Source organism: Carettochelys insculpta, chromosome 3 (assembly GCF_033958435.1).
Source record: "Carettochelys insculpta isolate YL-2023 chromosome 3, ASM3395843v1, whole genome shotgun sequence".
Lineage (NCBI taxonomy): Eukaryota > Metazoa > Chordata > Testudines > Carettochelyidae > Carettochelys > Carettochelys insculpta.
Window position 1 is genome coordinate 178681706 of NC_134139.1, and position 13350 is coordinate 178695055.

The following is a 13350-nucleotide window of genomic DNA, read 5'->3' on the forward strand; positions in this document are numbered from 1 at the left end:
CCACCACAGGCGGCACCGACCCCTGCGGCGCCAGCGGTGCAGGGCCAACAGGCACGGAGCCTGCAGGTACCGGAGGACGTTATCCGCGCGGCACCACAGCTGAGCGGGCTGAGAGTGGGGCCGAGATCCCCGGCACGGGAGGGGGCGGTGCCAGCCCCGCAGGGGAGGGGAGAGGCAAGAGCAAAAACCCAGCACCGCTTCCCTTCTCCGGACAGGGCTGCGCTGCTGCTAACAACAAGCCCTCCCCTTATGCTGCACACTCCACCCAGAAGAGCTGGGTCTCCACCGGCCTATCCAGAGCCTCCTTCTCCATTCCTCCAACCTACGTCACCTTCGCCCTTTCTGGGATTGGATCCCTTGGAGTACTATCACAAACCAGCTTCACCGTTATCTGTATCGTCACAGAGATCTCGCTCTCCCAGACATCGGGGGTACACATGCCGAGAGTGGTCCAGGTCTCCATCCCCGGACCCGTGCCCGTGCTGCCATGGTCGTTCTTATCATGCTGGACACAGACACCCCAGGCCTACACCTAGGGGCGGGTCCCCCCCGGCCGTCCAATACCCCCATGGACACTCCCGGCTGGGGACGGAAACACAGCTATCTCAAGGAGACTTAATTTTAGAACCCCGAGACTTTCATTTGCAATCCTCCAGCGAGCGGGTGTACTATCGGCCACAGGAACCTGAGAGTTTGAGGCAGGTTTACCCTAGTGGTTCCTCCTCGTCCTCCCCTGACAAGGCCACGGCCCCCCGGGGACGTTGCTCCCCCGGACGACCTCAAACAGTTTCAGGAGCTGTTTAAAAGGGTGGCTTTCACGCAAGGCATCCAAACGGCAGAAGTGCAGGAGAAACATCACAAACTCCTGAAAAATTTGAGACCCCCGGCTTCATCCAAAATCGCTATCCCGCTCGACGAAGCCATTCTGGAGTCAGCCACTACCATATGGCAGACCCCGGCCTCCGCTCCGCCTATGAACAAGAGAGCGGATAAGAAGTACTTCATCCCGGCGAAGGGCATGGAGTTCCTTTTTAGTCACCCACAACCAAACTCATTGGTGGTAGAATCGTCTCAGCAGAGATCAGAGACTTCTCAGTACAAACTGGGGGGTTCAGACAAAGGTGCCAAGAAGCTAGAGCTGTTTGGCAGGAAGGTATATTCCTCCTCCACCCCGCTATTGAGAATGGCAAACTATGCAGCACATCTAGCGAACCATAATTTTGATAATTACTCCAGGCTTACTTCTCTCATGGATTTGTTGCCGGAAGATAAGAAGCCGGTGCTAAAGGCAATTGTGCAAGAGGGCTACGCAGCTTCGAGGACTGGAGTCCAGATCGCCCTGGATGTAGCGGACATGGCGGCACGCTCAACGGCTACAGCAGTGGTCATGCGTAGAGAATCCTGGCTCCAGACATCGGGTATCCCGAGGGATCTGCAGGCGAAGATTGTGGATCTTCCCTTTGACACGCTGAAGTTGTTTGCAGACTCAACCGATTCAGTCCTCCACTCCAGTAAGGACTCCAGAGCTACACTTAGAACTCTGGGTATTTATACCCCTCCATATAGGAAGAAAAAGTATTACCCTCAGCAAAGGCGATACCCGTACCAACCACAGCGTGCTCAGTACCAACGGGGCTACGACCAAGGGCGACATCAACAGCAGCAACAGTACAGAACTCCCAGGCGACGTTCTCAACAAAGCCGTGCATCCTCGGGGCAGGCCCAAAGGCAACAAATTTGACGGGCATGTCGAGGGCTGCACTATCACTACCATCGCGCAATGCCATTCCCAACTCATGTTCCATCATAGCCTCCGACCATTTCACTCCCAATGGCAAAAGATCACTGCAGACAAATGGGTACTGGAGATCATAGCCACGGGTTACGCGATCCCCTTCCAGTCGCTCCCACCGCCAAAACCTCCTCCCAGGCCCCACCTCAGGGACGCTTCCCATGAGGCGACACTCAAACAGGAGGTGGACCATCTTATGTTCACAGGGGTGGTGGAAAGAGTGCCGGAGCAGTTCCAGGGGAAAGGCTTTTATTCATGCTACTTCCTCACAGAGAAGAAAACAGGAGGGTGGAGGCCCATCTTAGATCTTCGGGACCTCAACTGGTACTTGCGCAAACAACGTTTTCGGATGATCACAGTCGCCTCCATACTCACGGCACTGGACGATGGAGATTGGTTTGCAGCCCTCGACTTACAAGATGCTTATTATCATATAACGATCCACCCGGCACACAGGCGCTTCCTCTGTTTTATGGTCGGCAAGGAGCATTTCCAGTACAAGGTTCTCCCGTTCGGCCTCTCCTCGGCCCCCAGAGTCTTTACCAAAACCCTGGCAGTGGTGTCAGCCTACCTGCACAGACAGGGGGTATTTATATTCCCATACCTGGACGACTGCCTATTGAAAGGGGCATCAAAGGCAGAGGTCCTACGCATGATACACGTAACAGCAGACACGTTTTCTTCGCTGGGCCTAGTCATCAACCTTGCGAAGTCAAAGACCGACCCCACACAAGACATAGAGTTTATAGGGGCACGTATAAACTCTATTACAGCAAGGGTGTATCTACCCGACGCCCGCTTTCGCGCCATCAGTTCGCTGGTGCAAGTCATTACATACAGCCCCACAGTGCCGGTCTTAACGTGCTTGCAGCTGCTGGGCCACATGGCGGCGGCGACATTTGTGGTGCAAAATGCCAGATTGCACGTGCGCAGCCTACAACATTGGCTGGCGACCGTCTACAAACCGGCATCCCACACTGTCTGCAGGGTGGTATCGCCCATGACAGAGGTGCGCAGATCCCTGCAGTGGTGGGTAAACCCCAAGAACCTGCTAACAGGGGTACCCTTTCAACAACCACAAATCTCTATTTTTCTTACTACCGATGCTTCCCACATAGGATGGGGAGCACACATCGGCGACAAGGTGACGCAAGGACTATGGTCCCCTGCGGAACAGTCAATGCACATAAATATACTGGAGCTCAGAGCAGTGTTCAACGCCTGCAAACATTTTCGAGACCACATACGGGGCAAAGTAGTTGGGATCAATGCAGACAATACCTCCACTATGTTTTAGATAAATCGACAAGGGGGAGCCCGATCCCGTGCCCTATGTGCGGAAGCAGTCCGGCTGTGGAACTGCTGCATCGCCAACGATATAACGTTGAAAGCCTCGTATTTGCTGGGCGCTCACAACGTGAAAGCAGACCAGCTGAGCAGGCGCTTCGCACTCATGCACAAATGGCAGATCTGCTCCGATCTGCTCCGACCGATCTTTCACACATGGGGGTTTCCCCAGATCGACCTGTTTGCCATTCAGCACAAGAAGAAGTGCCCCCAGTACTGCTCCAGGGCAGGATTGGGGCGGGGGTCCCTGGGGGATGCATTCGCGATTTCATGGAAGGGCCCCCTACTTTACGCGTTTCCCCCCACAGTGCTCATCCACAAGGTCTTGCAGAAAGCCAGAGGGGAGAGAGCCCGCACATGATTCTAGTAGTCCCAACATGGGATCGACAGCAATGGTTCTCCTTGCTTCTGTGCATGTCGGACCGCCCACCGTTCCCCCTTCCGGTGGCGCCGGACCTTCTCACGCAGGCCCAGGGGTCCATAATGCACCCACACCCTCAGGGTCTGCGCCTAGAAGCATGGCTAATCCATGGCTCAGCTCTTTAAAGAGCACGTGTACGGAGGGAGTACAACAAGTCCTGGAATGTAGCCGAAGGACCTCCACCAGGAGGACTTACAAGCAGAAATGGACTCGATTCACAGCCTGGTGTTCCGCCAAGCAGTTAGCTCCCCTTGACGTTCCTATACCTGTAATACTAGAATACTTATTGGACCTCAAGAGGGGCGGGCTTCCCTATCCTCGCTAAAGGTCCACCTCGCCGCTATATCTGCTTTTCGGCATGCAGAGGAGGGGCCCACGGTATTTGCCCATCCTATTTTTACCAGGTTCCTGAAGGGGCTGGTAAACCTGTACCCCCCTTGGAAACCGCTTCCACCATCGTGGAACTTGGACCTGGTGCTCAGCACGCTAACAGGCCCACCGTTTGAACCCTTAGCCACAGTTCCCCTATGTCTCCTTACGATAAAAACAACCTTCCTCCTTGCAGTTACGTCAGCTCGCAGGGTGAGTGAGCTTGCAGCAGTTATGGCAACACTGCCCTGCACAGTATTCTCAAAGGAGGCGGTAACTTTACAGCTGCACCCAGCCTTTGTACCGAAAGTTTCTTCAGAGTTCCACCTTAACGAACCAATAGTTTAACCCTCGTTTTACCCAAAGCCTCACAGCTCCAGCAAGGAGGCACGCCTGCATCTCCTGGACGTGAGGAGGGCGTTGGCCTTCTACATAGACAGAACTAAGTCCTTCCGGAAAACGGACAGACTTCTAGTCTCTCTCGCTCCCAGGTCAAAAGGAGAGGGTCTCTCTTCACAGAGAATCTCAAAGCACATTGTGTCCTGTATAAAAATGTGCCATGAACTTCGAAAGACTCCTTTACTGGCCCCGCCTAGGGCTCACTCCACCAGGGCGGTGGCGGCATCAACAGCCTTCTTCAAGGGCATCGCGTTAAAGGACATCTGTAGAGCAGCGACCTGGTCATCCTATGACATCTTCGCCAAACATTATGTACTACATCGGGTATACCAAGAGGACACCCGTCTGTCGACAGCAGTCCTTTCGGGGGCAAGCTGCACATAAACCGATTACCCACCTCCTTACTTGGGTTACTGCTGGGTAGTCACCTATTGTGGAGCACCCACGGGGACACTCGTAGAAGAAAGAGAAGTTACTCACCGTAGTAACGGTGGTTCTTCGAGATGTGTCCCCGTGGGTGCTCCACCACCTGCCCATCCTCCCCGCTTCGGATCTCTGTTTAGTGTTTTTCAGGAGCATCTGAGGCGGTTGGTCAAGGAACTGGCAGGGACCGGATCACGCACGTGGCCGGGGATGTGCACGGGAGCGGCACGCGCCGGCGCATGTGTGATCCAGGAGAAACTGCTGGAAGAATTCCGATCTGTGGCGCCGGGCGAGCCTGACACCTATTGTGGAACACCCACGGGGACACATCTCGAAGAACCACCGTTACTACAGTGAGTAACTTCTCTTTCTAATGTAACAGAAGGGGAGATGGTTTTGTAGTATAAAGGAAGGTGTAGATTAGTGTAATTTCACTCATTCATGTCATTTTTATAACTTTTTTTATCCAGTTGGTTTTCTGTGCTTTGAATCATGGGTATGTTCTGAGGACAATAACATTTGTGTTCACTGTACTGTAGGTATAAATACACACCTATCTGGCCTGAATATAGCTGCTACATAGCTGATTTTATTTATAAGAACAGTCTGTGCAATTGTGTGTGTGTCTACCCTTACATTTAAAAGCACATTTATATTCTTGTTGATCTCTGGAATGTTACAACTCAGTCCTGTGCCAAACATGAACCTATGACTGGTGTATTAGAGTTATCATTAGAAGACAATCACTGTAAATAACTAGTGTTGCAGTACGATAAATTAGTCTGAAGTACTCCTAGCAAACAGAGGACTTTCTGCAAGACTTGAAGTAAACTAATTAGGGTACATACTGATTGTATGCACAGGCTGAACAACGCTCCCTCCTTCCTGGGATGCTCTCACATCTCCCTTTAATCCTTCCATGATCTGGACCTTCTTCCTCTTCCATAAGATGAAGAGAGATGGTCAGAGGCTTGGACGTGTGCAATTTTGCAGATGAGTGAAATTTTCAGGCGTGTGTTGTGCACCTAGGAGGATAAATCTGAGTTTCAGTGGGACTTAAGTGCTTCTGAAAATGGAATATGTGTTCCAAGTTATTTATACACTTTTGAAAATGTTTCCCAGTATTCTTAAGGACTTAAATGCAGGCTTTACTATTCCAAATTGGAGGGTTTGTGTCATTGCAGGGAGTTATCACAGGCTTTTGAGGAAAGTACCCTTTTTCCTTTGAGAGAGTTTGGTTATTAATGCCATAGTAATTATGCTTCTTCATCTGTACTAGTTGTATGATTAAGAGGTAAACTAATGTTTTTATATAAGCCTGAGTAATTTCCATCATAAGAACATGGGATGGGAGGAGCCATCTCATGCTTCAAAAATATTCTATTATTATTTTAACTAGTCTTTCTAATGTTTGCATTTCACCTTGTTTGAAGAGAAACCTTGTGTATGTAAACATCAGTTAGAAACATACCTGCTCCACTGTGTAAATCTCTTCTGTCTGAATTTTTCACTGTTAGGTCTCTTGTAAGGGTTATCTTTTAGAGCAATTTTGATGTCTGAATGTTCCATCATTTCTAGTACAACCCTTGAATAAACACCTGCAAATCAAGAAACTTCTATAACCTTCAGAATGTGCATGAGCATGATGATAAACTTTTTTGAAATGTGATCTCAGTTGTAAAACATGGTGTACACAGCTGTCTGTTATTGTGACCAATAAATTATGGCAGCCTGCAATCAGCTTCTGTTCTCAGACAAAATTTTTATGAATTGAAATGAGGTGTTCTAAATAAAAGTTCTGATAGGCTGGGTTTGAAAGATCCATTCTTTCTGGCTCCCATGATTGCAAAGATCACTTTACACATGTGGAAAGACTGTAAGTCAGTGCAATCCTTTTGCTGATTCTGCTGACTTTTCGTTGCGTTTACTGAGCCTCCACATTGCTCTCCCTGGGATAAAGCAAAGAGTTCAAAGTCTGGTAAATATCACTGTGTCTGACCAGAATCCTGGTCAATGTTGCTCTTCAGATGCTGGGCAAAAATATGAATAGCAGCTGAGGGAAATACTGGACCTGTTTGCTGGGAAGAAGACCTTGAAAACAAAGGTCAGCAATAGAGTGGATTCTTGGGACCCGCCATAGTGGAGTTAAGAGAGATGGACTAAATGCAAATTTAAAAGATACTTAATACAATTCAGACTGTGTTAAGATGTATTTGGTAAACAAGAAAAGTGTAAAATCAGAAATCAGTTAATCAAAAATAATGTGTCAGGAACTAGACCCAATTGGTGGCCAAAATAATGAGAGAGAGATTCCACATGTCGCTACTTTTTTGGGTCCTTAAAGATAATAAAGATGGCTATTGGAGTGAGCTTTGCTATCATGGCTGCTTCCCCTACCTGGAGCTATTTCATCCCTATTCTAAAAGGTGTCCTGACAAGAGAGGGGACAGATGACATCACCACCTCCACCAGCTCTGGCTGAATCCTGAACATCATCTGGGATGTGAGAATTTTTTCTCATCTATCCATCCACCATGCCAATTTGTCCTTTTCCTTCCATATCTTATTTATTCTCTTTCCTATTGCTCTCCTGTTTCTTCCTATCTAATAAGCCTGTGACTTTGCTGACCAAGACTCTATAATTTGCAATACTGCTGTAAGCCTCCAAAACAAAGAAAGCAGTCCTGTAGCATAATACTGTTAGTCTTTAGATGCTACAGGACTGCTTTCTTTGTTTTGTGAAGATACAGACTAACACAGCTACTTCTCTACTGTAAGCCTATAACTAGATGCAACTTAAAAGTAGTGTCCTAAAAAGCCAGATGGTGGTACAAGTTTGCCAGGCCTGGAGTGTCAAAGTGTGAGCTGTGCCTGTGTCTTTCCAGCTGTGAGGCAGCAAATTAAATTCAACCCCAGAGATAGAAGGAAGCTACATTTTCTGTCTTTGCTGTTTACCTCTCTCCCCTCTTTTGTGTATTAACTTTGTTTGGTCGTCTAGGAAATGGGATGTCACTTTTACAAAAATAGTGACAACAGCTGTAGTCCATCTCTACTAACTTCATCTTTTTTTCCACAAAAGGCCACTTAAGACCATCTTTAATGCTATCCTAATGAGTTTTTTTTCCTTCTAACTAAAGACACTCTCCAGCCAACGGGAAAGCAAACAAAACATTTTGTTGAAAGGAAAGCTTTATTTAATGCTATATTTCAAAATGCTTTGTGTTTTTCCTTTTCATCTGTATCTTTTATAAAAGGTTTAAAGGATTTTAATGATGTGTTTACCATGGTATTAAGTCAGCTGAGGTTTTTGTAAACCAAACACTGGACCTCGTTTAAAATTTTAATTTTGGACGCTATCTAGTTTATGGTAAGAGCATTAGCTCATACATGCCATCTGAATTAATACAATAGGCCTGATATAAAAGACAGGGCAAAGGGAGCAATCCCAGCACTCTCTCATACCATTGTGCTTATAGAATTAGGAGATAGCTTTTCATGTGCGTGTCGCCACTGATCAGTGGGGCCCTGCATCTAACTTAACAGTCTCTGGTAACGTTTCTGAGCCAAATGTGAGAGTTGATGGATCTGGGCGAGAGAGAGACTGATGAAATACATTGGAAAAGAGAAGAGTATTCTTGGGGGCAGGTATAGGCCGAGTGGGAGGGTGAAGGATTTTGCTGGGAGAAGTGGAGACAAGAAAGGAAGGAAGGAGAACAATACAGGTAAAGAGAGATGCAATAAGAGGCTGCAGGGTGAAAGAAGGAAAAGAAAGGAAATGTTAGGCATGGCACGATCTGGACATTGGTCTGGAACTTAAAAGACCATTGTTCTTTTACTGGCTCTACAATTACTTGTACAATTTTGGGCATGTCTTGTTTTCCCTCAGTGTGTGGGTTTCTTCTCCTGTCCTTTCTTTGTCTTGTCTGTTCAGATTGTAAGTGCTTTGGAACAGGAACTGTCTTATACTATGTATTTGTGCAGTGCCTGCCTAGCACAATGGGGCCTTCATGCTGCCATGATATGTCTCATAGATGGTGGTAGCAGTGGTGAGGATGATGATAGACATTACAGAAAATGCCATAAAAGTTGCACTATGACCTAACCATAGAAATGAGGAAAAAAGATTATTGAAGCTAAGAAAGCGAGGAAGATATAAGAGAAATAACAGGGTACATTTTCAAACATAATTATACAGCAAATTGATTGAGACCATTTGTTGTGGTTCAGTACAAATCCAATAGATGGTGCACAACCATTTTATTTAAAATTATATGAGTGATAAGTGGCTTTAAGGAGAGGTGTAGTCAGGTATGGTAGTGACAGCAACACTGGCATGGTACATTTCAAAAGTAAGTATAGCCTTCCAGCTAGCACGTGTTGGGTAAATATTTCAAGCCTTGCAGAACATGTTAATTTAACTAATGTAATTCCCATTTATATTTTTGTTTTTGCTTTGTTTTTAGCAACCCAGTCCTAATCGAAGAGAGGACAGGCCCGTCAGTTTCTATCAGATGGGATCAAACCAACTTCAGCCTAATGTAGCATCTTTGGCAAGAGATGCAGCAAATATTGCTAAGGATAAACAAAGAAGTTTTCTGCCTAGTATGTTACAGAATGAAACATATGGAGCAGTACTTAGTGGCAGTCCACCTCCTGTTCAGCCTGCAGTACCTGTTACTACAAGTGCACCTCCACTACCTCCAAGGAATATTGGCAAAGGTATTAACGCTGGAAAATATAGTGTTTTAGAAGAAGTGGGATCATAACTTTTTTTTCTTACATTTTGAAGATTTGTTTTACAGTTATGTTGCACAGGTAGGTATTGGAAATATTTACTGATTTTTTTTTCTTTAACTTGAAGTGACTTCACAAGGCAGTCTGAGTTTAAGGAAAATATATTCTGAATTGTACTTTGAATATCCTACAGAATATATGTGAAAATAATAGATGTAGACTTAAAATCATTAAAACTCATTAAGTTCATTATAGGAAGCGAGTATCGAACAGCTCAGATGATTAACTTTTTCAAGGCCATGTCTGCACTAGCCCTATCTTCGAAATGGCCATGCAAATTCCTATCTGCTGTTAGGAATAAGGGGATTTTGAAGTTGCCAGGGTCCTTTCGAAAAGGAGCTCCATCTGGACGAGCCGCATCAATTTTGATGTGCCGCAGCTGCTGGCATTCTAATGAGGCTCTGAATACGTATTTCAGCACTTCATTAATAAACTTCGAAATGGCCATTTGCATGGCCATTTCAAAGTTTTGAGCTCGTGCAGATGTAGCCCAACTGTTTTTTGCTTGTGCTCCAACTTTTAAAACTTTTCTTTCCTGAAGATGTCTCAGTCTGATTTATAGCTCCTGTGGAAATGAGAATGTGAAGAAAGATAGGCTGTGATAAGATTACAGATGCTCTTAAAATCTGTCCTAGAACGTGTGAAAATAAAATAAAGGGGGAAATATTAGACACATACACAATTTGGAGAACTAGCATTTTTACAGGATTGGTAACTAATGAAAACATAACTGTCCTATTACTCATCAGGGATCCTAGAAATCCATTTGCCATGGAAACAAACAATTTGCATTTTATAGAAAATCTTTATTTTTTACATTTTGTGAAAAAGGCGTATATTAACTAGTAACTAAATGTTACTGAAAGTACCCAAGTCACTTACTCAGAGCACACAACCTCCCCTTCTTGTGGTTGATTTTTGAATGTGCTTTTATTGTACATAGTTAAACATACTCCAATAAACTACTTCCAGCATGTAAAGATTATACAACGGCATATAGAGGTTCATGTTTTAATAAATTTCTGATTTCAGTTCAGCCTCCAGACAAGAGTAATTAAAGTCATGAAAAGATGCCAAAAGCTTAAAAAGATGGACCGTAAAGACCATGTCACTGAATTTGGCAAAGAAATTTAATGTTGACAATAATATGCCATTCTGGATTGTATGCAACAAGGCTGTAGTTTCAGTTTGAAGACAAAGAACTGAAGAACTCATAGAATGTGCTAAACATAAAGGCTACGTCTACACGTGCAGCCAACATCGAAATAGTCTATTTCGATGAATAACGTCTACACGTCCTCCAGGGCCGGCAACGTCGATGTTCAACTTCGACGTTGCTCAGCCCAACATCGAAATAGGCGCAGCGAGGGAACGTCTACACGTCAAAGTAGCACACATCGAAATAGGGATGCCAGGCACAGCTGCAGACAGGGTCACAGGGCGGACTCAACAGCAAGCCGCTCCCTTAAAGGGCCCCTCCCAGACACAGTTGCACTAAACAACACAAGATACACAGCGCTGACAACTGGTTGCAGACCCTGTGCCTGCAGCATAGATCCCCAGCTGCCGCAGAAGCAGCCAGAAGCCCTGGGCTAAGGGCTGCTGCCCACGGTGACCATAGAGCCCCGCAGGGGCTGGAGAGAGAGCATCTCTCAACCCCCCAGCTGATGGCCGCCATGGAGGACCCAGCAATTTCGACGTTGTGGGACGCGGATCGTCTACACGGTCCCTACTTCGACGTTGAACGTCGAAGTAGGGCGCTATTCCTATCTCCTCATGAGGTTAGCGACTTCGACGTCTCGCCGCCTAACGTCGAAGTTGGTGCCGCTACTTCGAAGTAGCGTGCACGTGTAGACGCAGCTAAACTGAATGAAACAAAAACATGAGGCTGAAATAGTAGGGCTATTGACAATAATAACGAAAACAAGCAATGTGACTAAATAGTTTCAGTGTTCTTGTGCATTAAAAAACCCACACAATTTTCTGAAAATCTACAATACAGACAGACTGTGTCTACACTAGGAACTAACTTCCAAGTTAACTTCGAAGATAGGCACTACTTCGAAGTAGCCATCAGAGAGTCTACACACATTTTCCCTTACTTCGAAGTTAACTTGGAAGTAGGGAGCCCAGCTTTGAAGTTCTTACTCCATTCCCAGGAATGAAGTAGTGACCTACTTTGAAGTTTAACTTTGAAGTAGGTTATGTGTAGATGCTCAACTTGGAAGTAAGCAACTTCGAAGTTATTTTTGTAGTGTAGACGCAGCCACATAGTATTTATTTTGTTATGATTGATGGCAGTGGTAGGCTTCGAATTTGCTTAAAATTATATCGATAAAACATGTTCAGCTGATAAGTGTGTATTGTGGCTAGTGGAACAAAAGTTGATTGTGGAAAAACATGGATTTATATGCTTTTTAATTGGAGATTTTTTTTTAAATCATGGAAAACTAGGATCCCTGCTCCTTTGCCTCTGTTCAAAGGCCTGTGTGGAATTTTAGCTCTCTCTTCTGTTTATTGGGGCCAAATGCTCACATAACAAAAATGACCATTAAACCAAGATAAGATGAGAGAGCATGAAGAAACTGACACAGTCAGTCCTTACTCTGTGATGGTTTTGTGGATAGCAATCTCAGTCTCCAAAGGCATCAGCAACTTGGTATCTTTCCTGAATGTCAAAAGTATTTAAAACTATATAGCCTTTTATACTAAAATATGTCAGACTTTATGTATGCCTATGTGTGACTTCCTTGCTTGTCTTGTAACATAATCCAAACACCCTGTGCAGAGTGAACACCTGTTCTTGGGTTTTACTCTATTACCAACTAAATGAATGATAAGATAGCATAAAGATAGTATGAAGTACAGCATTGCACAACTGAACAGATATGTGTGAATGGTTTTCTCATCCTCCTTAGAAGAAAGATCATGTTGTGGCTGAAGTTAAGATATAGGACTTCATGCACCTTTGCTTTTTCCCTGGTATGGCAAATCACAAGTCAACAATGTGATGGGTAGGCTAACATGATACCGGTGCAAATATAAAAATATGCATAAAGTTTTAGTTTAGTGTGGAAATTAAATGAGAGTAAAAAATGGTTAGCATGATTTTAAGATTTTTTAAAAGCTGTTTAGACATCTTAGAAGGGGGAACCCAGCTGACTATATTATTTTATTCCTGGACTGAAAACTAAAATGATTGTTTTGCCCTTTCAGTAAATTTTACCCCTGAGCAAATGTACTGTTTTACCCTTTGCCTTTTGATTAAATGGCAGACTGCTAAAACACTGTCATTTATCTTTTTGTTTCCATTCAACTCTTCAACTTGGCACCCATACAATGTTTCTCATGCCCAGAAAATATGTCTCCTGGCTTTAAAAGATTTATTTGGTGGTATATTTTACTATAGCAATTCATTTCATTAGCCTCTTTCATTTTCCTAATTGACCATTATGGTGACATCACTGATCTTTGTCTCTTGTTAGCTGCCTTTCATAATATTATCCTCTTAATTTTCGAATGCTCTTTAAATCTGATGCCTTTGTACCTTCTTGCTGTCCAAATTAATGCTTATTTCTGCTTCACATTAACTGTGTTTTTAATCTTTCTTTAATATGGTGATCATGCTCTCTGCGTAGGCAGAAAATTATATGCTACCAGCAAAATGTTTGCTATAAAGAAGGAGAGCTTACAGTGTGCTTTTGTGAAAGAGGGAGACATCACTTTAACCTTAAAATGGAGTAAATTAGGGACCACTTCTAAAACAGAAAAGCAATGACAAGTAAGTGCTACAGCTGTTGGTCTT

At 44.8% G+C, this 13350-nt stretch overlaps 1 protein-coding gene across 3 annotated transcripts in view; it reads left to right on the forward strand.

Annotated features, from left to right (window-relative positions):
- The window catches only part of ASAP2 (ArfGAP with SH3 domain, ankyrin repeat and PH domain 2), a 231254-nt gene that overhangs the window by 195591 nt on the left and 22313 nt on the right, over positions 1–13350 (forward strand). For all 3 annotated transcript variants that reach the window (XM_074991235.1, XM_074991236.1, XM_074991237.1), the window contains exon 22: positions 9215–9470. In XM_074991235.1, the coding sequence (XP_074847336.1) occupies positions 9215–9470 (256 nt within the window). The remainder of the gene's footprint in view (positions 1–9214; positions 9471–13350) is intronic.